The 26,128-nt window shown below is 39.6% G+C and overlaps 2 protein-coding genes across 9 annotated transcripts in view; both read right to left on the bottom strand.

Moving 5' to 3' along the window:
• DPY19L3 (dpy-19 like C-mannosyltransferase 3) overlaps positions 1–925 on the bottom strand; it is a 71,067-nt gene extending 70,142 nt beyond the window's left edge. For both annotated transcript variants that reach the window (XM_057534645.1, XM_057534646.1), the window contains exon 1: positions 758–925. The gene's annotated coding sequence lies outside the window, so the exon portion shown is untranslated. The remainder of the gene's footprint in view (positions 1–757) is intronic.
• A 10,802-nt stretch (positions 926–11,727) lies between these two features.
• ZNF507 (zinc finger protein 507) overlaps positions 11,728–26,128 on the bottom strand; it is a 48,325-nt gene continuing 33,924 nt past the window's right edge. For 2 of the 7 annotated variants that reach the window (XM_007165040.3, XM_057534442.1), the window contains 2 exons: positions 16,306–16,440; positions 12,108–16,169 (listed from right to left, as the gene is read on the bottom strand). In XM_007165040.3, coding sequence (XP_007165102.2) covers positions 15,803–16,169; positions 16,306–16,440 — 502 coding nt within the window. In that variant the 3' untranslated portion in view covers positions 12,108–15,802. Of the gene's footprint in view, positions 12,079–12,107; positions 16,170–16,305; positions 16,441–26,128 lie in introns of those variants that run through there. The other 5 variants (XM_007165043.2, XM_057534441.1, XM_007165042.2 and 2 more) reach the window with 5 other exon arrangements.

The raw sequence follows: 26,128 nt of genomic DNA, 5'->3' as shown, positions 1-26,128 counted from the left end.
AGAATCATGCCCTTTCTAAGGGCCCCAAGCGGAGTTGTAAAAATCCCACAACTGATACAATGTAACACGTTAGGACAGAAGGGCAACAAATGTTTAAGTGCCAACTACGTGTGATAATTGCATGAGCCCAAGAAACAAAAGTTTCCCCATCACATTACAAGGAATGCCATCTTAAATGTTTGAAAAGGGAAATGAGAGCGTGTGCTTTTTTTCTCCATTGCTTAGAAGAACCAGCACGTACTGGGCATCCCGGGACGCTGCAGGGCACATTATTCAGCTCACCTCCGCACCCCAATCTACACCACCGGAGTCCCCGCCAGACGCTGAGGGGCCGGATAAGTTCAGTAACTCGCTCCGGCTCACCTAGGAAGTGGCGTGGCCGCCGAGGCCGGAGACCACCCAGTCCTTCCCTCCGCCCGCATAGCCAAAGCAAGAAGTCGCCCGAGAAGGCGCCCCGCCCTCGACAAACTTGCTCTCTCCCAAGCTGCCGCCCCCAGCCCCGCACGTCGGGAGGACAAGGGGGCACCCAGTCCCACACCGGGTCTCCGAAGACGCCGCGAGGGCCGGAGCCGCGCCCCCACCCTGAGCGACGCAGCGGGGTGGCCCGCGGGCTTTCGGTCTTCGCGGCAGATTCAGCCGGACGCCGCCACGCAAGGGCGGAGCGCCACCCGCCCGCCGGACAGTCCGGGGCCACCGACGGAGCCTCGCGCCCGCGCGTCCCCTCGCGCTGCCCGCGGCCCGACACGCAGCCACAGACCTGCGGCCTCAGCCGTCCTCGCGCGCGGCTCCGGACCGGGAAGGAGGGCGGCCGGCCGGCCGGCCGTGGGCGCAGAAGGCCGCGGGGGCGGGGCCGCACTACGGCCAGCAAAGCGCCGCGGGGACAGCCAGAACCCAGCAGCCGCGGAGCTTTGTGCTGCACCTTGGAAATGGGGGGCTGGGGGGAGTCACCGCCCCAGGGAGGGGGCGCGCCGGGGAGGCTGGGCCGCTGAGGCCGCGCCTATAGGTCCCGGGAGCCGTCCGTCAGCGCGGGCCACCTCCCCCTCCCGGGGCGCCCCGCCCCGTCTCGTGCGGCGCCGGCCGGAAGGAAGCGGCGCACTTCCGGCTGCCAGGCTGTGCTGTCGGGTGAGTTCCGCTGTGTCCAGCCGCTCCCGGCACCCCTTGAAGAGCACTGGACCTCCGCCACCGACCGAGGAGCCCTAGGCCACCTTCGCCCATGCAGACTCCCGCCACCCCCAGGCCAGAGCTAGCGGCGCTGCTTGGGGGAAGACGGCCGGGGTGCGAGTAAGGGTGGCATCAGGTCGGACCGCGGGGTGGCGGCACCACTTCGGCCCCCGGATGGGGAGGGTGAGACGGGCCGGGGGCCGCGAAAAACTCTTTCTTGCGCCGGTGCCCTCCTGTCTCTTGTGCTGGTGGATGTGGAGGGGTCAGTAAGGGCCCGATTGACGGAAGCAGTCCGACCACTCGGACATCTCCCAGCTTCCCGCGTTGCCAAGGCCTGGCGCGCCCCCTTCTCGGGTCTTGGCAACACCCCCAGGCCCCAACTGCCGGTGGTCTGTGTTTGGAAGTCTTTTACCGACTGCCAGTGAGAGCACCTACAGAGGTACTTTCGCATCTCCAAAGACGCGCCTCTTTTTGGCGAGGGGGGCAGGGCGCGCTGTCTTCTTCCCAATTTTGTGTAGAATACGTCCTCTGTCTTCTTAGTCTCCTGTGTTACTCCGTCTCCAAACTAGAGTGTAAGCCTTTTCTGAGGGCAGTTGCTGTGTTGTATATGTGGGTATCTTTCTTAATCACACTGCGATGAACAGTAGGTAAAGCCTTTTGTCAGCAGATTCTCAGAGCACATGTTAATTGATTTTTATTAAGGAATGGTCCTCTGGGTCTTCCACCTGTGAAGAGGACTGCCCATCTGTCTAATTCCAGGAATTACTTCAGCCAGGTGCCTTTCCTTGTTACCCCTCTTTGATATTTTCCTCCTCCTTTGTGTGTCTGTTGCTGTTAATAACAAACACACATTCTGTGCCAATGGGTTGAGGTATCTGCTGGTGGTTTTAATAAAAATAAATGTCAGCTGTTTTTTCAGATGGCATTTGTCGTGTTTAACATGATTGTTGGTGTCTTTTTTTCATGTTATGGACTTGAGAACAGGGACTGTATGGTTATAATCTTTCTCTTTCACCTTAAGATGCCTTACATAAAATACATTTGTGTGTTTAATAAATACATATGTGAATTGATTCCTCCTTAAGTAGAATTCCCCCTCTCCTTCCCACCTTATTATATAGGGTTTTTTCTTAAATTGTCTCGCTCACTGGAGAAAAAAATGAGTCTGTTGTGAAACATGCATCCCTTGAGAAAAGGAAATAGTACTTGTTAGCAGCTGCTTGTTTTCATATGAAATGGCTTTACTAAGCAAAGTAAAGCTTTGCGAGAAATAGACATCCACTGCTGAGGGTAAGTCTTGGTAATAAATAAGTTAATTAAGAATGAATCCCTTCTGATACAGCAACCATGGGGGTGATGGGTAATGAGCAGTAGACCTTTGCCCCCATTGAGCTCTGGTCATGGGCTGTGACTGCAGAGGTCTACAGGAATACTTGTTTGCATTGTGTTTTGAAACCCAATGGGATCTGGCTTTCCCTCTGTTGGGGCCAGCAATAGTTACGTTGTGCTGGAACAGTTCAGCTCAAAAGTATGGCCTGGAAACCTGTGGCATCACTATCAACATCATCAGGGAGCTTGTTGGAAATTATCAGGTTCTACTCACACCTACCGAATCATAATTTGTAGGGGTCAGGGACCAATAATTTGTTTTAAGAAGTTCTCCATGTGAGTCTGTGTTCAGCAAAGTTTGAAAGCCATAGTAGGACCTTGCTACTCAAAATATTGTCTGTGGCCCAGCAGTGCTGGCATCACCTAGGACCTTAGAAATGCTGGCTCTCCGTCTCTCCCCAAGGCCTACTGAATCAGAATCTGCATTTTAATATAATCTCCAGGTTATTTGTATGTACGTCACACTTTTGAGAAGCACTGCACTAGAAGTCATTAATGTCTTCTTATGGGAAGTCACATCCTTCCCATAAAAGCATCTTGCGTTGGACCAAGGGAGAGAGCTCTCCTTCTCCATTGGCTTTTTCCTGTCTGATGTACGATGTTTGTTCAGTTTTAAATAGTTTGGCTTAGTAGTGTGAACACTCTGGATCACTCCTGTCTTCTGTGGTAATAGACTCTCCCAGTATTCCTCCTCTGTCTACCTTTCTGGCACTCCTTTTCAGTCTCATTGTAAACTCCTCTTCCTCTCTGGCTCATGGCTCCCATTTCCAGTGATATTCTGATGACTCCTAAGTTTTTATGTCCAGGCATAGCTCCTGACAGCCAGGTCCCATATGTTTAGTGCCTATTGGAAATTGCCATGTGTGCAGAGCACTCAAACTCAACTCGTTAAAAATTAAACTTTTTCTAATCCCCAAACCTATGTTTCATCCCATGTGCCCCCTTTTCCTAATTGCTGTCAATAACTTAGGAGCCAAACTTGATTCCTCCCTATTGTGTAACCCATATATCCAGTCAAACCTTGAGTCCCATTGGGTTTATTCCTAAATATCTCAGAACTTGCCCAACTTTTCCCCATCTCCATTGCCACTACTGTAATCCAAGGCACCATTTTTTGTCTGGATCATTTCAGTAGTCTGCTAACCGATTGCCTTACTTCCATTCCTGCCCTCTGGCCTTGTCCACTCAGTCACCCTCCATATAGAAAACATACTGATCTTACTAAGATACAAGTCTTTTGGTGGCTTACTGGCTTTATATAAAAAGCTCCTTAACAAGCTTGAAAGTACTGCTGAGTCAGGCTCCATTCACCTCTCCAGCCTCATCCCTACTTCCTATTCATAAATTTCAAAGTTTTTATAAGTGCCTGACTTAACTACTATTCAGCCTTTAAATTTCAGCTTAAATGATCCTTGCTGCTTGGTATTTATACACTCCCATCTCACTGAATCATAGCTGTTCTGTGTGATTCATAGAATACAGTGGAAGTGACCTGTGGGACTTCTGAGGCCAGGTCATAAAGACATCCTAGTTTTAGCCTTATCCTCTCTTAGATTGCACACTTAAGGGGGATGCCAGCCACCATGTTGTGAGGACACTCAAACATCGTGTAGAGAAGGCCACATGGGTGGCACCTGGCCTCTGGCCAGCAACCAGCCTGCCATGTGAGTGAGCCACCTAGGAGGAAGATCTGCCAGCTCCGTGTCATCCATGCCACTCCCAAATATCTCATGCACAGATATGATAAGAATAATAAGTGTTTATGTTTGTTTTAAAGCCACTAAGTTTAGGGGTAATTTTGTTACACAATGATGGGTAGTCGATATAGTAGTCATCCTGTATATGGATGTATCATAATTTATTTAATATTCCCCTCTAATTGGACATTTAGATTGTTTCTAGCTTTACCCTATTACAAGCAATGCATAGAGAATATCCTTATATTTATGTAATTCTTTAGGATATATTTCTAGAAATAGAATTGCTAGAATTTAAATTAGGATAAACATTGGCAAACTATATTACAAAAGGTTAAAAATTGTATTACTTTACACCTCCACCAATGTGCATTACGGGGCTTATTTCTCCATGTCCTTGCCAACAATGGATATTTTTCATCTTTGCCAATCTTAGGTGACAAATGATATATCATTTTAAATGTATTAGTGAGGTGGAGATATATCAGGACATTATTGGCTGTTTGTATTTCTTTTTCTGTGATTTATGTTTTCATGTTCTTTGGCCAGTCATCGATTTAATCTTTATATAAAGGGATTAGTTATAGATTATGGATTTCAACATTTTTTTTTGGCCGCACCACGTGGCATGTGGGATCTTAGTTCCCTGACCAGTGATCGAACCCGCGCTCCTTGCAATGGAAGCGCGGAGTCTTAACCATTGGACCGCCACAGAAGTCCCTGGATATTAACTTTCTGTTGTATACCTGGCAGATATTTTCTCAGTGTTGTGTACTTCATATGGTGTGTTTCGCTTTGCATTGGTTTTCCATTTTATGTTATCAAATGTATCATCTTCCCTTTATAGCTTCTGGGTTTTTCCAACATACTTAGGAAAACCTTTACCATCCCAAGATTGTAAAATTTTAAAAATACTTTTTCCTAGTTTTAAAAGATATTGCATCTTTTTAATATGAAGAGAGAGATCTGACAATTTTTTTTCTAATTGGAGAATCAGTTGTTTCACCATCATTCTTACCTTACTGATTTGAATTATCTGTATCACATACTAATTCCAGTACGTATATGGCCTATTTGTAAACTCATTATTGTGTTTAAATGATTTTTAAAAAGAACTAGTTTGCAACAGTTCTACATACTGTATTTCTTTTAAACACATGTTCTGGCAAGTTTTGCATATTTTCTTGCTCATATAAACTTTATAATCTTTTACCAGTTTCCAAAAAAGAATCCATGGAGATTGTTTTACTGGAATTGTATAAAAGGTAAAGAAGTCTTTGAGAGAAATGAGATCTTTACAATACTGAGTATTCTTTTACAGAAACACATATTCAGTTGAAGACAGTTTGGCCCACTTACACATATTTTCGCAACAATAGTTTCATGCAATTCTTATTTTGCCACCTCGTCCACAGGGTTGGTTTTTCAAGTGTCTTAATAAAAGTCAGAGCAGTGGTCTCCAAACTTTTTGATCTCACAACTTCATCAATCAAAAATTTTGTCCTCTCCGTGTGTGAACGTGTGCACGTATATGTGTGTGTATACATACATATATATACACATTATGTACTGCAATATATGGAAATCCTAATATGTTCTTCCTACATCCCATGGGTTGTTTTATACACTCCTTGTGTATGACCCATGTCAGAGACCTCAGAGATCAGCTGTGTCTACGGCATTCTTTCGAGCCTAGTTTGGCACTCTTAGTCTTCGGCAACCCATGCTCAGTCCTGGATATCAGCTTTCTCGGTGCTCACAGATCATTCCAGAGTTGCACAGGAATCAACATTACACCTGAGTCCTTCCCCGTGCCCCCCCTCCAACCCCGCCTTTAAAATACTTGCCTCCTTCTCTGGCAGATTCTTAAGAAAAGGTATTATGTAATGTTGTTAGTTACTTTTTCTCTCTTCCTTTGATCAACTTTGTATTAACTAGATTTGTAATGGTTTAGAAGAATGAAATTTATAGGCAGATTAGCATAGGTGCATAATTATCCAAGGACTCTATTAAATAAAATTAACAAAATATTTAAACATTGTCAATGTTGGTTCATTTTCTTCAACACCTGCTACTCTTCTTCCTTCTACTTGTCTGCTGTTTCCACCTATGCCTTTCTTTTCCATTTCCATGGTTAGAATAACTATTGTATGTTTTTGAATAAGGACATGAATAGTCAGGTTATCCAATTAAAGCAGATGATGGTGCTTTATCACATAATAAGCTTTTGGCGAAGTGTGATCATTCCTAGAAGTTGGCTCTTCTAGTCCACAAACCAGTGGCCTTGGCTGGTCTTTCCAGTTTGTTCCCTTGGACTGTTCTAATGTCATTCCCTGCAAAACAGGTATACATACAACAGGTGTCTAAAAACCCTAGAAATAGACATTTCCTACTAACAGATGCCGAGGTATACTGTCTGGCTTGGGATTTTTTTTTTTTTTGTAGGACGAAGTAGGACTTTCAGCCAGAAATGTATGTGTTTCTCATACCCTCAAATTCAGATATTTTATCATGCCTTAAATTATGGCTAATCTAGCACTGGGTTGGATTTTCACTAACACTTACCACGTTCTGTCCCCAAATCTTCCTGAGTCCACCCATGGATGTTGATAAACTAGCCTGAAGGACTTATGCTTAGGAATTCACAGGCTTGATTGCATCTCACCAGGCCTGAAAGCTGCTAGGACTCAAAGGACCCCAATAGTTGTGTGGAGATTGGAGTAGGTAGGCTCTGTCCTTTTGTGCTCCCCATATGATGGAGGAACGAATACAGCTACCTCTGAGAGGTTTTTAATCACAGTCTCTTGATGGCTTTAAATTTTTTTCAGTCAAGATACCAGGAAACAAAGTTTGTTTCCTCTCACAACTGTCACCAACCAGTTCATTTATAGGAGCATACATTCTCCGTGGTGATATTACCCCCTCCACCCACAATAGGGAGAAAATTGGCTCTTGGGGGTTGAAAAAAACCTTATTCTTTTAATGTATAAAGTGCAGATATACAGTATATCTAAGGTATTCAAATTTCATGGAGGGGGGTGATCAGGAAAAAAAGGTCTAAAAAAAAGTTCCTTAGGGATGTGATAATGAAAAAAAGGTTGAAACGCTGATACAGATTAAGTTTTGGTGGTTGGAACACCAGCCAAATTCTAGAGGTTAACTTTTGTATTTTCACTATGCATAAGTGTATGTGTGTGTGTGTTGGGGGTGTGGGGGGAGACTGGAAATAATGTTAAGTTACATCAGTGGATAGTGGTTAAACGCAAATGCTGGTCTGGATTTTATCTTTGCCCCTTCTGCCGTTTTCCTACCTGGTCATAAGTCTCCTCGGTGAAACTAGGAGAGCTACATCCCAGGCCCACAGGACAGCAGCCCATATGAAGAGGCTGGCTTTAGGGCTGGACTGCAGGTATGCTTCAGAATTAGGATTGCTCTGCACCTGAGTCCTGCAGGTGAAACAGTCCTTGTGAGATGGTTAGAAGACTGAGTTCCGTGTGAGAGCTTTGCATGGTCTGATGAGCCAGGCCATTTCTCACCGTTTCCAAGAACTGTTACCTTTCCCTAATGGTCCAGTGCATGGCACTCAATCCTGTATAGTTAGTGGCTGATTATACTGAGCATATACAACTTGAAATACCATTCTCTTTCCTTGGGGCTAAGTTTTGCCAATGCTGCCCGCTCATCAGCTGATTTAGGGAAAGGGCCATTTCCACATAGTCCTTAATGGCGGTTTATAGGTGTGAGAGAATGATTATATGAACTTAATGTGATGGTAACAGGGTAATGTTCTGACACTTTCTCCCAGGCTGTTGTCTTTTAAGACGTGACATGAATTGTATACAATATTCTAGGTACCAGGTTTGTCTTTTTTGGGTATATTTTAAGAGATACGATATTTTGTTGTGAGTATCCTTCCTCAAAACACAAAGCAGTATGGCTCTTAGAGTCCTTTCCAAGGCTGTAACAGGTAGCTTTGATACCATGATTTATAAGGGCGTTTAATGCGTCCCTGCCCCCAGCACACACAGTGAGTGCTCAAACCATGATAGGAACCACTGTTTGAGCCCACAGATGGCCAGACCCTTTATACACATGGTTGCTGATCTTCACAACAACCCTACAAGGTTTAAGTATTACCATCTGTTTTACTGATGAAGAAACTGAGGCTCAAAAAAAGGTTGAATGCCTTACTCAAGGTCACATGGCTTCGAACCAACACCATCCAGAAGTGTCAGAACTCAACTAGGTATCTTATAGACGATCTTCTCATTTAGTCCACATAACTCTCTGAGGTTGGTATTATAAAATCAATTTCACATTTCAGAAAATAGAAGACATAACTGAACTTACAAGAGGTTCAAAAAGGTAAAGCCAAACTATATTCCAAACCAGCTGAGGTAGCAAAATACCCACTCAGTGTGCAGCTGGCAGGCCGTCCACCACCCATGTCCTCCCCTTGCTTCAGATGGGACACAGTGACCGCTTTCCCATTAGGAAGATCCACACTTACTTTTTCCCTGTGATTACAAAGTGAGTTTTAACAAGTGTCACATAGTACACTGGAGCCTCTTTATCAGCATTTGCACACGGAGCACAGGGGTGCTCCAGCTCGGCACAGATTCTGAAGAGCCTCATTTTAGAGTTTTTTAACCTACAGGGTGATACCCTGCGTGGATTCCAATCTCAGCATTATGGAAAGGCACGACCTCACCAATTGTATTCTCATGCTTCATATGGAGAAGGGCTTGGAGGATGAAGATAACTTGGAAACTGCTGGTTTCCTACAATTATTTAATTATTTCAGCATAACTATTTTTTGTAGAATGTGAGCTGTAGAGGATCAGAAATACAGCTTATGGTCTGAACCGTATCCTGCTGTACTTTTTCTCATTAGCCTGAAATAGAATTTTCTAACACCTTTTGTGGTTGGAAATACTAAATTTAAATGGGATTGCAGATACAAACAAAAAAGAACAAGATGTAGATTGATGTGTCTATTTCAGTAAAATGCAGCCACATTATTGCTGAAGTATGGATACTAAAATTAATAAAATGACAAGTAGAAAAAACCCAGAAATCTGGAGATGTGCACTAAGCCTTTAAATAACATTAGGTACTAATAAAAGACCTGAAAAATGAATAACTTGTTTTATTTTGTTGAGGGTCTCTTCAGTTCATAATTGTCTATTGTGTACATATTTAAGATGACATACTTTATTAATAACTCAAAAAACATTTTACAATTACTGATACCAGTGGCAATGACATGGATAATTATTCTTAATTTTTCCTTTTAACAGAGGATAAAGCTGAGAAATCAGAAAGATAAAGTAGTTGGGTCTGTTTTACCAGCTCATGGTCAAGGATTCATTATTTTCTGATTTGTGTAAATAAAACTCCATCCACCTAACACATCATGTCCTTTTCAAACAAAGGCCCCATCTACCTCAGCGTTGTCATGGAAGTATCTGTCTTACATTCAGTTTTGCAAACTGTTCCCGAACGGTGCCTTTACTCTCTGGATTAAGTGACACAACTGGTGTAAACGTGGTTGAGTTAGGAAACAAAACACCACCAATATCTTATGATTTTGTTCTATAATGGTAAGAATTTATATTAGATGCCTAAAATTAAACTTTTAATTCAAAGGAAGATCTCCTAGAATCAACTTTCGTAAGGCAAACAATTTAAACAGGAATTACTCATACTGGGGAAAAAAATCAATAGAAAAAACCAAGTATGTCATAACCTTACAAACACTTTATGGTCTAAGTGAGAAAACTGGATGCAGTATATATTAATGTACCACCAGAAAAATGAGGTCTACAGTCCCCCAACACAACACGCAAACTAGATTTTGCTGCACGTCTAGGACTCTGGAAATGGCTTAAGCATCTTACAGTCATTTGGATTCTAAGATATAAACCAAAACATTCTATCTATTGTATGGCACCAATTAAAAACAGAAACTCCCCTGAGAACTTATAGGGCCAAAAATGTTCATTTTACATCTTTGCTGCTTGATTCGAAGAACCTATGTAGGCGAATACTGCGACTTTTTCTTAATCTGCCAATTTAGTCAACAGTTCTACATCAAAGCCAACTACAACCGCCACCCCACCCCAGAATCTGGTTTTAGAGTCAGACAAGTTATTCATCGTAAAGAGGTGTGTCTAAGACTCTTCTTTATATCCTGGATTATGCAAGTCAATGGTCACCGCAGCTGAGTGGATTAGCTGCCACGGTTACCTCCTACTGCAGTTAGATATGCCGGTGGCATGACCACATCACAGAAAGGGTGAAGCAGAGAGGGTACCATCAGCACCATAAGGTTGTCAGGAGGAAAACAATACTTTTTAAAAGTGGCATTATTTATTATTTAATTATGTTGTTATTTCCAACAAATTGTTTGGCTTTATGGAGTGGAGATGATGAAATAGGTTGAAGTCATAATTTATGGGTAGAGCTGTAGAAGAACAGGAGACGAAATAATATATTTATAAAATAATGCTATATAAAGCTTTCTTTATAAGCTTTTTTTTCCTGGGAGCTTTAAAGCACAGATCATACCATTGTTCTAGGTCACAGGTCAGCAAACTCAATCAAACGATTTACTATTAAGCAGATAGTAAATAATTTGGGCTTTGTGGTGCATACAGTCTTTGTAACAACTACTCAGTGCTGCTGTTGTACCTCAAAAATAGCCATATACAGTATGTAAATGACTGGGTGTGGCTGTGTTCCAATAAAACTATTTACAAAAATGGATGGCAGGCCAGATTTGAAACAAGGGCTGTCAGTTTACTAATCCTTCTATACCACCACTGTCCAACAGAAATACGATGTGAGCCACATATGCAATTTAAAATTTTATAGTAGCTACATAGAAAAACAGGTGAAATTAATTTTAATATTATTTAACCCAAAATATCCCAAATATCATTTCAACAAGTAATCAATATAAAAAACTATTAATGCGATACTTTTTTAAAAAACGATGTCTTCAGAACTGTTGTATATTATACATACAACATATTACAAGTGCTAGTCATATTACAAGTGCTCAATAGCCACGTGTGGCTGGTGGCTACCAAGTTGCACATGTTCTGGATCTTTTGTGCTGAGATTTCTACAACTATCCGGAGGTTAGCGACAGTGTTGGGATTTGGCTCTTAAAAGACAGGACATAATTATGTTGCCCCTGGGGAGATAGGACAAGGGATTAAAGCTTTTTGGGAGAAATATTTGGCCTCAGACACTTGCAGCCGAGGTAGCCCAGGATTCTAGGGCACAAATGTGTAACTAGACCAATGATATAGTCAGATGACGTTAGCTTCACTTGCCAATGCAACAGATCAATGCAAGTGCAAAATGCTAACTGCCGTTAAGAGAGCTACTTTAGCACTTTGACTACATCAGAATTTAAAGCGTATAAGGATGTGATTTGGAAGATAAAGTGAAGAACTGTGTAGCAAGGAAAAAAACTACAAAATTAGATTGAATTAAAAAAAATTTTTTTAAATTTATTTATTTTTGACTGCGTTGGGTCTTCATTGCTGTGCGTGGGCTTTCTCCAGTTGCAGTGAGCGGGGGCTACGCTTCGTTGTGGTTTGTGGGCTTCTCATTGCAGTGGCTTCTCTTGCTGTGGAGCATGGGCTCTAGGCACGAGCTCAGTAGCTGTGGCTCGTTGGCTCTAGAGCGCAGGTTCAGTAGTTGTGGCACATGGGCTTAGTTGCTCTGAGGCATGTGGGATCTTCCCGGACCAGGGGTTGAACCCGTGTCCCCTGCATTGGCAGGTGGATTCGTAACCACTGCGCCACCAGGGGAGTTCCTAGATTGAAGTTTTAAAAAGATTAAAACAATCTAAATGCTTTTTCAATTACCTTTGTGTAACACAGTTTAATGCTAGTCATCAATAGTTTAACATGTTACCAAAGGGTAATCATAAGCCTTAGTTTAAGCCTGGGGAAGTTCTTCATTATTTAAATCCAAATTTCTAAGTGATTAAATCAACATTTCCAAAATAAGAATGGATATAACTTTTTGTTAATAAAACTTAGAGGCAAGTGTTTTTAACAAAAAATTTATTACCAAAATACAATATTAAAGTCAATACATGACAAACTTCTGTAAAGCAAAATAAATTATTCTAACATTGTACAGTATTTCCAAAGGTAGTTAAAGAAGCGCTAAGACCTTGCTTCACTGTTTGTTGAACAGATAAACTGTTCTACCATGAAAACAATCCTAGAGTTTTAGGCGTTAAGGCATGCAGCTTGATGTGCAGGATAATTTTACAAAATGCAAATCATCCTATTTTAATAAGATACAGTGTCAGAATTAACTGTAGTCTTTACATGTCAGTGTTCCAGAAATTTTTAGACTTTGGCTATAGAAGCAATGCCATAGTGTTACACAATACTTATTTCTTAAAAAAATACATGTATTCATGTCCATGAATATCAAACTCAAATCTCTATTAAATATATTTTATAGAATATTACTTAGAGCACCTTGCTGTACAATAAAAAAAGATTAAATAAGTGTCTATGAAAACTAAAAATATAATAAGTCTCAAAAGAGAAGCCTGCTTGTCTTTGTCAAGCCAAGTACACTGCAGGAAGATACAATGTAAACATAGGTGCCCACCATTTGCTTTGTGAGAAAAGACAAAGAAAATAATAACAAAGCCACTGATAGCTACCTCAAATAGATGAAAGATCTAGAATAAAGGCTTCCGTCAGTGTCACTACACTGCACTGGCTGGGACACAGAACTTGAAGTCTACAGGTCACCTGGAATACAGGCATGGTACTGTTAGAACACTGGGGATACCGACCACATTCTGGATTATTAGAGAAAGAGAGAAAATGATAGAGCCCTGAAAAAGTATTATTTATAATGATCAGAATGCATCATCTTCCCCCTCCCCACCTTTGCCTTATCCAGTAAGTGTTTTAGAAACTATTTTCACTGTCAAATCTTAGAATTGTAAGTGTTCAGAGTGGAAAACAAATACTGAGCTTTACATGGCAAAAGATCTAGTACCAGTAAATGTTATTCCTATAAAGGGAATTCCTGTTGATTTTTAAAATATATATTCTATAATTAAAATTGCATATTTAGTCTTCATCATATTCAATTGTTCTTAGTGGGGAGGGTTAACTTAAGGCTTGCCACAAAACCATAATGGGAAGGTACACAACATCCTTGGTATATGGTTCCTCCTATAGGCCAAGAGAAAGCTTTTGAAGATATTTTAGGCTGGAAGCAGATGAATATTTAAAGACTTTTGAACTTCTGGGTTAATTTTTTCCCATGAGCTAGGGAAATTTTAAATTCATGATTCCAAATGGAAAATTTAAGTAACAATCAATGGAAGTAGTTTAAGGAAATGAAGAAAGTTAATTTAAAAACACACTGTTGAAATTTTGGGAATTTTTTTGGTTATTAGTATTTTCCAAATGATTATATAAAATTAAAGCCAAGGAAAATTTATAAAACAAAAACTCTTCTAAGGTTGTTAATTTTCAGAATAATAGATTTTTATAAAGAAACATTGAGTCAGAGCTACCAGTAATGAAAAAACTAAGTGGGAACAATATAGTAATAATGGAACCATTTAAAATATTTTAGTTTATTTTTGAATTTGAAATGAAATACAACTGTGTTTTAATTCTGAAAACAGGAGAAAATGAGAAAACCCACTGCATGTGGATTTGGGGGATATAGTTTAGTATATATGAATCCATTTTCTCTTTTAAAAAACAGATATCAGAAATGGATTAACTTTCACAAATAAACTAAAGCTACGTAAATTAAAGAGTTGCAAACTTATAATCAACTCTGTTTGTTCAAATATCATCATCAAATTAGATTTTAAAAAGCAAATTAAAAAAAAAACACAAAAAACCCCCACGCAAATCAGACAGTATTTCAGGTTACTTGGCCCCACTTAAATAGTTCCTAATGCTATCTGAAAAATGTTAATTCATTCGATTCATACCTGGACTTTGGGAAGAGAATTCTTTCCTAAAATGTGTCTACAGAGTATCCTATTCAAGAAATTCTGTTTTCGATGTTTTCTAAGCTTTATGAGAGTCACAACCTCAGCTCTAGAAGATGTTAGAGTCAAGTTCAGAAAGAGCACCTTGAAGATGGTGCACCGCATGGTGCACTGGCCGCCTTTTGACTTGTAGGCAGAACTGACATTAACAGAACAATGCATACGTAAATGATCACAACTACAAAAGCAAAACCAAAAAACCCCCATTCTCTTCACTCTTTGAAATGCACTGTAATACAAATGCGTAATTAATGAGAAGATTACATCTATTTGATGGCGAGTTTTAGTTGGCTTCCCATGTGTCCTGTTGCACACCAACAAAATACAATTTCCTGGATAGGAGAAACCCAAATAGTTTTTGTTTGTTATTAAACGTTTTATAAACAACCTGAATTTTTATATTTTAGCCACATTTGGTTGTATCTCTTATGCTAAGAATAACTAAATAAAAAGCTCCAGGAAGTAAAATCTCAATAGTAGTACTCATTTTAAGGGGCTTTTGAATTTCATTCCTCTTCCCACAAATGATTTTTATTTAACAGTTCAAACTACTTCCAAGGTCTGATGAGCAAATGCAATTTTTCCTACTTTGTTGTTTTTAGACAACAAGCTTGGTCTAGTTTAGAAGAGTGGATTAGAAGGCCTATGTAACTATTGAGAAGCTGGGGTATTCCATCAACATGCTGAAAAGAACCTCTGAGAAGTGCACTGTGCTCAACCAGTCACCTTTTTTATGAACCTTGAGATTTGGTTTGAGGCTGGTGGGAATTCACCTCTTTCCTCCTTTGCCCACAAGACATTCACTGTAAATTTAAGACAATAATTTACTTTGTAAACGCCTATTTACAATCTAGATTTGGATTTAGAGGTCTCTTTTCTTTTTTTTCTTTCTAAAGAGTAAAGCAATGTATCTCAGATTGAGTATATGATTTGTTCCTATCAATCTGGCTAAAGATTTAGGTTGATCATCTCAAAGCCCTGTAATGATCTTTTTCCTTGTTGATACCAGAAAACCCTCAGACACGTGCCTCCCATTTCTCACAAGAGGGTTGTCATTCATGTCAAAATTGAGGATGAAAAGTATTAAGCTCTGCTTAAGATTGTGACACTTTCATAACAGTAAGTTTTAGAATAGTTCCTGAAAAGCCCTTTCTTAACTCTTTTGCTTGCATTTCTACACTATAACAAGCTTTTAATAATAAATACACTCAAACTAAGAGGTAACAGAGGGTTATTATAAGAGTACATCTTTGCTGCCTCCTCAACCCACTTCTCCTCACTCAAAATGCTTAAATATTATTACCCCTTATCCATTTGGAATTCCTTTTATTACATTACAAATTTTGTTCCAAAGTCACATCTGTCATTTCTTCAAAAATCACACCAACTATTTCTTCTGTGCCTAGTAAGTTACTGGACAGCACAAAGGGCAAACTGTGGTTTAAAGGATTCCTCTTCTGCTGTTTTCCTCTTCAGATAACTATTCCACCTAATTTGTGTTTAGAGTTGTGTTGTGGTCCTTATTTAGGATGATGTTTACAATTTCACCCTCATGCTCCTTCATGTGATCCAAAAGATTTTCTTTGCTGGTAGACTCGAAACCACAAATACAACAACAGAAGAGTAAAACGCAATATTCCACGCCAGGAGGGGCCAGACTGGAGTTTTTTTCTAAACTATATGAGGTATTACTTGTAGGGTTTAGTTTCTCATTCTCATTGGTACCTACGACTTCACTGGGAGCCTGGGAAATCAGCTCTGAGGATGACACCAAATTTTCTGAACTTCCAGTGAGAGAATCGGCTCTTTCTTCACTGCTGTTTAATACAGTCTTTGCGGAGGATTTCCCCTGAACTCTTCAAAACAAAAGAAAACACATCAAACCTTGAGTTGCTTATAATGTAGACTAGCAGATTTAATCCTAACTTTATATATAATGCATATATAATTATAAATAATAACCTATTTATATATAACAGTAAGACCAAATACCTGCCACTTTGTGAAATTGCATCATTAATAGCCTTGTTTACTTGTTCATAGTTATAATTTTGGTCACTGGCATGCTTCCACATATGAGACTTCAAAGAAGGAGGATGGCTGCATACATACCCACACAAAGAGCATCTGAAAGATATGAAGTAAATCAGACGATCCCATATCATTTTTAGTAATTACAATGATTCTGTAACAATTATTAAATTTATTCTCCTGAAGACTTATTAGACATCACATTTCACTGAATCTAAGATGCCACTGATTATAAGAGATATTGATTTCAGAGGCTAAAATGTCCTAGGGTGGATATCTCAGAATCAATGAAACAAAGTATTTTACATTATAAAGAATTTATAAGAATCAGGACAAACATCCCAAATTACTTTAGCTATTACAGTATTTGGAAAGATTTCTAATATAGTAATAAGAAAAATCCTTGCTCTATATTATTTAACCACACCCACATACACAAATACACAAAATCAATACTCTATACCACTCTATTTCTTAAAAAAGCAGAAAAGAATTAAATAATTTTCAACATGATCTCTGTGCTAACTTACAGATTCACAGAAAATGTAAGTAGTCCTGAAATGCTTCAACAATTTAGATTTCATAAGTAAAACAGATAATTAATAATATTAAAGTTTCTATTCAAAATAATAATTGTTTCACATAATTGGGTATACTTTGTAAAATCTGAACTGAATGAAGTAGTTAAAAAAAAAATTAACAGACTGGGCTTCCCTGGTGGCGCAGTGGTTGAGAATCCGCCTGCCAATGCAGGGGACACGGGTTCGAGCCCAGGTCTGGGGAGATCCCACATGCCGCGGAGCAACTGGGCCCGTGAGCCACAACTACTGAGCCTGTGCGTCTGGAGCCTGTGCTCTGCAACAAGAGAGGCTGCGATAGCGAGAGGCCCGTGCACCGCGATGAAGAGTGGCCCCCGCTTGCCGCAGCTAGAGAAAGCCCTCGCACAGAAACGAAGACCCAACACAGCCAAAAATAAATATAAAAATAAATAAAAGATTGCTATTAAAAAAAAAAAAAAAAAGAAAAAACCAAGGGGAAAAAAAAAAATTAACAGACTAGTTTTTTACAACATGTTTAAGGTTTACCCACTCTCTCCCCTGCATACAGTTCCTCCTATTATTAACATCTTGCATCAGTGTGGAATATTTGTTACATCTGATGAAACAATATTGATACATTAATGTTAACTAGAGTCTACAGTTTACATTAGGGCTCACTGTGTTGTATAGTTCTATGTATTTTAATAAATGCATTATGCCATGAATCTATCATTATAATATCATGCTGAATAATTTCCCAACCCTAAATATCCTCTGTGCTCCACCTATTCATCTCTCCCTTCCCCCAATCCCTGGGAATCACTGATTCTTTTACTGTCTCCATAGTTCTGCCTTTTCTAGAAAGTCACATAATAGTTGGAATCATACAGTATATAGCCTTTTCAGACTGGTTTCTTTCCCTTTTCCATTTGCATTTAAAGTTCCTCCATGTCTTTTCATGGCTTGAGAGCTCTTTTTTCCCCCTCCTATCACTAAATAATATTCCACTGTATGAATGTACCAGTTTGTTTATCCATTTCTCTAACGAAGGACATCTAGTTGCTTCTAAGTTTTGGCAATTATGAGTAAAGCTTCTATTAAACATTTATGTGTGGTTTTCGTGTGAATATAAGTTTTCATCATTTGGGTAAATACCTAAGAGCAGAATTATGTTTATCTTTTTAGGAAACTGAAAACATACTTTTAAAAAGACATTTTTATTAAATACTTAATTACAAACTTAACAAAAATCAGGTAAGTTACCTGAACTCTTCTTCACAACAAGACAGTCAGCAGATGGGTAAAAGAACCACTTTGGGATATGCCAGAGCATTCTGTTCTTTTGTTTGTTTGCTTGTTTTGGTGGGGGCGGGGGGCACACCACGCAGCATGTGGGATCTTAGTTCCCCCACCAGAGATCAAACCTGTGCCCCCTGCAGTGGAAGCATGGAGTCTTAACTGCTGGACGTCACGGAAGTCCCAGAACATTCTGTTCTTAGCAAGGTCTATTCTCAGGAGAAATTATTTAACCAGAGCCTAACCTACTGGAGTTTTATCAGAGCATATCTGACCGGAGGGAAGGAAATACCCAACTCCAGCCCACTCCAGCTATCTTGTCCACCAAAGGTTGGGGAGGGAGGGGACTGCAAGTACAGTTCACAGCCCAGACACAAAGGCTTACTAAAAAACTGAGACCTAGTTATGGACTACAGAACATTTCCCCTCCCCTCACTTTTAACAACCACATTTCTAAAGGCCTATCTACAGCAGTGCCTTTTACCCAGAACATCATGCCTGACTATCAAGAAAAAATTACAAGACATACTAAAAGGCAAAAACCAAAGTTGAAGAGACAGAGCAAGCAAAGAAACAAGAGTCAGATATAGCAGGATGATGGAATCATCAGACTGGTGATTTAAAACAATTACGATTAATATCCTAAGAGCTCCAATGAATAAAAATACACAGCCTGGGAAAACAGATGAGCAATGAAAGCAGAGAGATGGAAATTCTAAGAAAGAACCAAAAAGAAATCAAAGCGATCAGAACCAAAAAGTTATAAAAAATACATAAGAGAAATGAAGAGTGCCTATGATGGGGCCTATTAGTGGACTGGATACATCTAAGGAAAGAATCTCTAAGCTTGAGGATATCTCAATAGGTAGAAACCTCCAAAACTAGAAAGCAAACAAAAAAAAGGACTGGAAAAAACAGAACAGAATATACAACCACAAAAGGGACAATTACAAAAGGTGTAATCTATGTGTAATGGGAATACTAGAAGAAGAGAGAAAGGAACAGAAGAAATACTTAAAACAATAATGACTAGATTCCACATGCAGGACACAATTAAGAGTCCACATGCTGCAACTAAGGAGCCCACGTGCTGCAACCAATACCCGGTGTAACCAAATAAATAAATAAATAAATAAAAATTAAAAAAAAAAAGTGAGCAGAAGTAAGACCTCCTCAGACAGACAAAAATTGAAGAAATTTGTTGCTAGTAGATCTGTCTTGTAAGAAATGTTAAAGAAGTTCTTTAGAAAGAAGGTAAATGTTATAGATCAAGAAACTTGGGGACTTCCTTGGTGGCGCAGTGGTTAAGAATCTGCCTGCCAATGCAGGGGACACGGGTTTGATCTCTGGTCCAGGAAGATCCCACATGCCACAGAGCAACTAAGCCCGTGAGCCACAACTACTGAAGCCCGCGCACCTCCAGCCCATGCTCGGCAACAGAGAAGCCACTGCAATGAGAAGCCCACATACTGCAACGAAGAGCGGCCCCCGCTGGCAAAACTAGAGAAGGTCCACACGCAGCAATGAAGACCCAACGCAGCCAAAAATAAATAAACAAATTAATTAATTAATTAATTAAAAAAAAAACTTGGATCCAAAGAAAGGAAAAACATCAGAGGTATAAGAAGGATAAAATAAAAGCTTTTATATATATTTATTTATTAAGTTTTTATTTTTTTAACATCTTTGTTGGAGTATAATTGCTTTACAATGGTGTGTTAGTTTCTGCTTTATAACAAAGTGAATCAGCTATACATATACATATATCCCCATATCTCTTCCCTCTTGCATCTCCATCCCTCCCACCCTCCCTATCCCACCCCTCTAGGTGGTCACAAAGCACCAAGCTGATTTCCCTGTGCTATGTGGCTGCTTCCCACTAGCTATCTGTTTTACATTTGGTAGTGTATATATGTCCATGCCACTCTCTCACTTTGTCCCAGCTTACCCTTCCCCCTCCCCGTGTCCTCAAGTCCATTCTCTAGTAGGTCTGCATCTTTACTGCCGTCCTGCCCCTAGGTTCTTCATGACCATTATTTATTTATTTTTTTAAGATTCCATGTATATGTGTTAGCATATGGTATTTGTTTTTCTCTTTCTGACTTCACTTTGTATGACAGACTCTAGGTCCATCCACCTCACTACAAATAACGCAATTTCGTTTCTTTTTATGACTGAGTAATATTCCATTGTATATATGTGCCACATCTTCTTTATCCATTCATCTGTTGATGGACACTTAGGTTGCTTCCATGTCCTGGCTATTGTAAATAGTGCTGCAATGAACATTGTGGTACATGACTCTTTCTGAATTATGGTTTTCTCAGGGTATATGTCCAGTAGTGGGATTGCTGGGTCGTATGGTAGTTCTATTTTTAGTTTTTTAAGGAACCTCCATACTATTCTCCATAGTGGCTGTATCAATTTACATTCCCACCAACAGTGCAAGAGGGTTCCTTTTTCTCCACACCCTCTCTAGCATTTATAGTTTGTAGATTTTTTGATGATGGCCATTCTGACTGGTGTGAGGTGATACCTCACTGTAGTTTTGATTTGCATTTCTCTGATGATTAGTGATGTTGAGCATTCTTTCATGTGTTTGCTGGCAATGTGTATATCTTCTTTGGAGAAATGTCTATTTAGGTCTTCTGTCCAGTTTTTGATTGGGTTGTTTGTTTTTTTTTTAATTTTTTATTTATTTATGGCTGTGTTGGGTCTTCATTTCTGTGCGAGGGCCTTCTCCAGTTGTGGCAAGCGGGGGCCACTCTTCATCGCGGTGCGCGGGCCTCTCACTATCGCGGCCTCTCGTTGCGGAGCACAGGCTCCAGACGCGCAGGCTCAGTAATTGTGGCTCACGGGCTAGTTGCTCCGCGGCATGTGGGATCCTCCCAGACCTGGGCTCGAACCCGTGTTCCCTGCATTAGCAGGCAGATTCTCAACCACTGCGCCACCAGGGAAGCCCGGGTTGTTTGTTTTTTTGATGTTGAGCTGCATGAGCTGCTTGTAAATTTTGGAGATTAATCCTTTGTCAGTTGCTTCATTTGCAAATATTTTCTCCCATTCTGAGGGCTGTCTTTTTGTTTTGCTTATAGTTTCCTTTGCTGTGCAAAAGCTTTTAAGTTTCATTAGGTCCCATTTGTTTATTTTTGTTTTTACTTCCATTACTCTAGGAGGGGGGTCAAAAAGGATCTTGCTGTGATTTATGTCATAGAGTGTTCTGCCTATGTTTTCCTCTAAGAGTTTGATAGTGTCTGGCCTTACATTTAGGTCTTTAATACATTTTGAGTTTATTTTTGTGTATGGTGTTAGGGAGTGTTCTAATTTCATTCTTTTACATGTAGCTGTCCATTTTTCCCAGCACCACTTATTGAAGAGGCTGTCTTTTCTCCATTGTATATTCTTGCCTCCTTTATCAAAGATAAGGTGACCATATGTGCGTGGGTTTATCTCTGGGTTTTCTATCCTGTTCCATTGACCTATATTTCTGTTTTGGTGCCAGTACCATACTGTCTTGATTACTGTAGCTTTGTAGTATAGTCTGAAGTCAGGGAGCCTGATTCCTCCAGCTCTGTTTTTCTTTCTCAAGATTGCTTTGGCTATTCAGGGTCTTTTGTGTTTCCATACAAATTGTGAATTTTTTTGCTCTAGTTCTGTGAATAATGCCAGTGGTAGTCTGATAGGGACTGCATTGAATCTGTAGATTAATTTGGGTAGTAGTCATTTTCACAATGTTGATTCTTCCAATCCAAGATCATGGTATACCTCTCCACCTATCTGTATCGTCTTTAATTTCTTTCATCAGTGTCTTATAGTTTTCTGCATACAGGTCTTTTCTCTCCTTAGGTAGGTTTATTCCTAGGTATTTCATTCTTTTTGTTGCAATGGTAAATGGGAGTGTTTCCTCAATTTCACTTTCAGATTTTTCATCATTAGTGTATAGGAATGCAAGAGATTTCTGTGCATTAATTTTGTATCCTGCTACTTTACCAAATTCACTGATTAGCTCTAGTAGTTTTCTGGTAGCATCTTTAGGATTCTCTATGTATAGTATCATGTCATCTGCAAACAGTGACTGCTTTACTTCTTTTCTGATTTGGATTCCTTTTATTTCTTTTTCTTCTCTGACTGCTGTGGCTAAAACTTGCAAAACAATGCTGAATAATAGTGGTGAGAGTGGGCAACCTTGTCTTGTTCCTTATCTTAGTGGAAATGGTTTCAGTTTTTCACCATTGAGGACGATGTTGGCTGGGGTTTGTCCTATAAGGCCTTTATTATGCTGAGGTAAGTTCCCTCTATGCCTACTTTCTGGAGGGTTTTTATCATAAATGGGTGTTGAATTTTGTCAAAAGCTTTTTCTGCATCTATTGAGATGATCATATGGTTTTTATTCTTCAATTTGTTAATATGGTGTATCACATTGATTGATTTGCATATATTGAAGAATTCTTGCATTCCTGGGATAAACCCCACTTGATCATGGTGTATGATCCTTTTAATGTGCTGTTGGATTCTCTTTGCTAGTATTTTATTGAGGAGTTTTGCATCTATGTTCATCAGTGATATTGGCCTGTAGTTTTCTTTCTTTGTGACATCTTTGTCTGGTTTTGGTATCAGGGTGATGGTGGCCTCGTAGAATGAGTTTGAGAGCGTTCCTCCCACTGCTATATTTTGGAAGAGTTTGAGAAGGATAGGTGTCAGCTCTTCTCTAAATGTTTGATAGAATTTGCCTGTGAAGCCATCTGGTCCTGGGCTTTTGTTTGTTGGAAGATTTTTAATCACAGTTTCAATTACAGTGCTTGTGATTGGTCTGTTTATATTTTCTAGTTCTTCCTGGTTCAGTCTTGGAAGGTTGTGCTTTTCTAAGAATTTGTCCATTTCTTCTAGGTTGTCCATTTTATTGGCATACAGTTGCTTGTAGTTATCTCTCATGATGCTTTGTATTTCTGCAGTGTCAGTTGTTACTTCTCCTTTTTCATTTCTAATTCTATTGATTTGAGTCTTCTCCCTTTTTTTCTTGATGAGTCTGGCTAATGGTTTATCAGTTTTGTTTATCTTCTCAAAGAACCAGCTTTTAGTTTTATTGATTATTGCTATCATTTCCTTCATTTGTTTTTCATTTTTTATGATCTGATCTTTATGATTTCTTTCCTTCTGCTAACTTTGGGGATTTTTTGTTCTTCTTTCTCTAATTGCTTTAGGTGTAAGGTTAGGTTGTTTATTTGAGATGTTTCTTGTTTCTTAAGGTAGGATTGTATTGCTATAAACTTCCCTCTTAGGACTGCTTTTGTTGCATCCCATAAGTTTTGGGTCATTGTGTTTTCATTGTCATTTGTTTCTAGGTAGTTTTTGATTTCCTCTTTGATCTCTTCAGTGATCTCTTGGTTATTACGTAGTGTATTGTTTAGCCTCCATGTGTTTGCATTGTTTACAGATTTTTTTCCCTGTAATTGATATCTAGTCTCATAGCGTTGTGGCCAGAAAAGATACTTGATACGATTTCAATTTTCTTAAATTTACCAAGGCTTGATTTGTGACCCAAGATATGATCTATCTTGGAGAATGTTCCATGAGCACTTGAGAAGAAAGTGTATTGTTGTTTTTGGGTGGAATGTCCTATAAATATCAATTAAGTCCATCTTGTTTAATGTATCATTTAAAGCTTGTGTTTCCTTATTTATTTTCATTTTGGATGATCTGTCCATTGGTGAAAGTGGGCTGTTAAAGTCCCCCACTATGATTGTGTTACTGTCGATTTCCCCTTTTATGGCTGTTAGCATTTGCCTTATGTATTGAGGTGCTCCTATGTTGGGTGCATAAATGTTTACAATTGTTATATCTTCTTCTTGGATTGATCCCTTGATCATTATGTAGTGTCCTTCTTTGTCTCTTAATAGTCTTTGTTTTAAAGTCTGTTTTGTCTGATAGGAGAAGTGGTACTCCAGCTTTCTTTTGATTTCCATTTGCATGGAGTATCTTTTTCCATCCCCTCAGTTTCAGTCTGCATGTGTCCCTAGGTCTGAAGTGAGTCTCTTGTAGACAGCATATATACGGGTCTTGTTTTTGTATCCATTCAGCCAGTCTATGTCTTTTGGTTGGAGCATTTAATCCATGTACATTTAAGGTAATTATCACTATGTATGTTCCTATTACCATTTTCTTAATTGTTTTGGGTTTGTTATTGTAGTTCTTTTCCTTCTCTTGTGTTTCCTGCCTAGAGAAGTTCCTTTAGTATTTGCTGTAAAGCTGGTTTGGTGGTGCTGAATTCTCTTAGCTTTGGTTGTCTGTAAAGGTTTTCATTTCTCCATCAAATCTGAATGAGATCCTTGCTGGGTAGAGTAATCTTGGTTGTAGGTTTTTTCCCTTTCATCACTTTAAATATGTCCTGCCACTCCCTTCTTGCTTGCAGAGTTTTTGCTGAAAGATCAGCTGTTAACCTTATGGGGATTCCCTTGTATGTTATTTGTTGTTTTTCCCTTGCTGCTTTCAATATTTTTTTCCTTGTGTTTAATTTTTGATAGTTTGACTAATATGTGTCTTGGCGTGTTTCTCCTTGGATTTATCCTGTATGGGACGCTGTGCTTCCTGGACTTGATTAACTATTTCCATTCCCATATTAGGGAAGTTTTCAACTGTAATCTCTTCAAATATTTTCTCAGTCCCTTTCTTCTCTTCTTCTTCTGGGACCCCTATAATTCGAATGTTGGTGCATTTAATGTTGTCCCAGAGGTCTCTTGAGACTGTCCTCAATTCTTTTCATTCTTTTTTCTTTATTCTGCTCTGCAGTAGTTATTTCCACTATTTTATCTTCCAGGTCACTTATCCATTCTTCTTCCTCAGTTATTCTGCTATTGATCCCTTCTGGAGAATTTTTAATTTCATTTATTGTGCTGTTCATCATTGTTTGTTTGCTCTTTAGTTCTTCTAGGTCCTTGTTAAATGTTTCTTGTATTTTCTCCATTCTATTTCCAAGATTTTGGATCATCTTTACTATCATTATTCTGAATTCTTTTTCAGGTAGACTGACTATTTCCTCTTCATTTGTTAGGTCTGGTGGGTTTTTACCTTGCTCCTTCATCTGCTGTGTGTTTCTCTGTCTTCTCATTTTGCTTAACTTACTGTGTTTGGGGTCCCCTTTTCGCAGTCTGCAGGTTCGTAGTTCCCATTGTTTTTCGAGTCTGCCCCCAGTGGCTAAGGTTGGTTCAGTGGGTTGTATAGGCTTCCTGGTGGAAGGGACTAGTGCCTGTGTTCTGGTGGATGAGGCTGGAACTTGTCTTTCTGGTGGGCAGGTCTGCGTCTGGTGGTGTGTTTTGGGGTGTCTGTGACCTTATTATGATTTTAGGCAGCCTCTCTGCTAATGGGTGGAGTTGTGTTCCTGTCTTGCTAGTTGTTTGGCATAGGATGTTCAGCACTGTAGCTTGCTGGTCGCTGAGTGGAGCTGGGTCTTGGCGTTGAGATGGAGATCTCTGGGAGATTTTCGCCGGCTGGTATCATGTGGAGTTGGGAGGTCTCTGGTGGACCAATGTCCTGAACTTGGCTCTCCTGCCTCAGAGGCACAGCCCTGACACCTGGCCGGAGCACCAAGACCCTGTCATCCACACGGCTCAGAATAAAAGGGAGAAAAAAAAGGAAGAAAGAAAAACATAAAATAAAATAAAATAAAGTTATTAAAATAAAAAATAAAAAATTATTAAAAATTTAAAAATAAAAAAAAAGGAAAGAAAGAAAGAGGAGAGCAACTAAACCAAAAAAGAAATTCACCAATGATAACAAGCACTAAAAACTATAAAACAAACAAACAAAAAAACTGGACAGACAGAACCCTAGGACAACTGGTAAAAGCAAAGCTATACAGACAAAATCACACACAGAAGCATACACATACACACTCACAAAAAGAGAAAAAGGGAACAAAAAATATATATCGTTGCTCCCAAAGTCCACTGCCTCAA

The sequence above is a fragment of the Balaenoptera acutorostrata genome, chromosome 19 (assembly GCF_949987535.1).
Source record: "Balaenoptera acutorostrata chromosome 19, mBalAcu1.1, whole genome shotgun sequence".
Lineage (NCBI taxonomy): Eukaryota > Metazoa > Chordata > Mammalia > Artiodactyla > Balaenopteridae > Balaenoptera > Balaenoptera acutorostrata.
The sequence above is the reverse complement of the archived record's forward strand: the minus strand, read 5'-3'. Positions and strand labels throughout refer to the sequence as shown.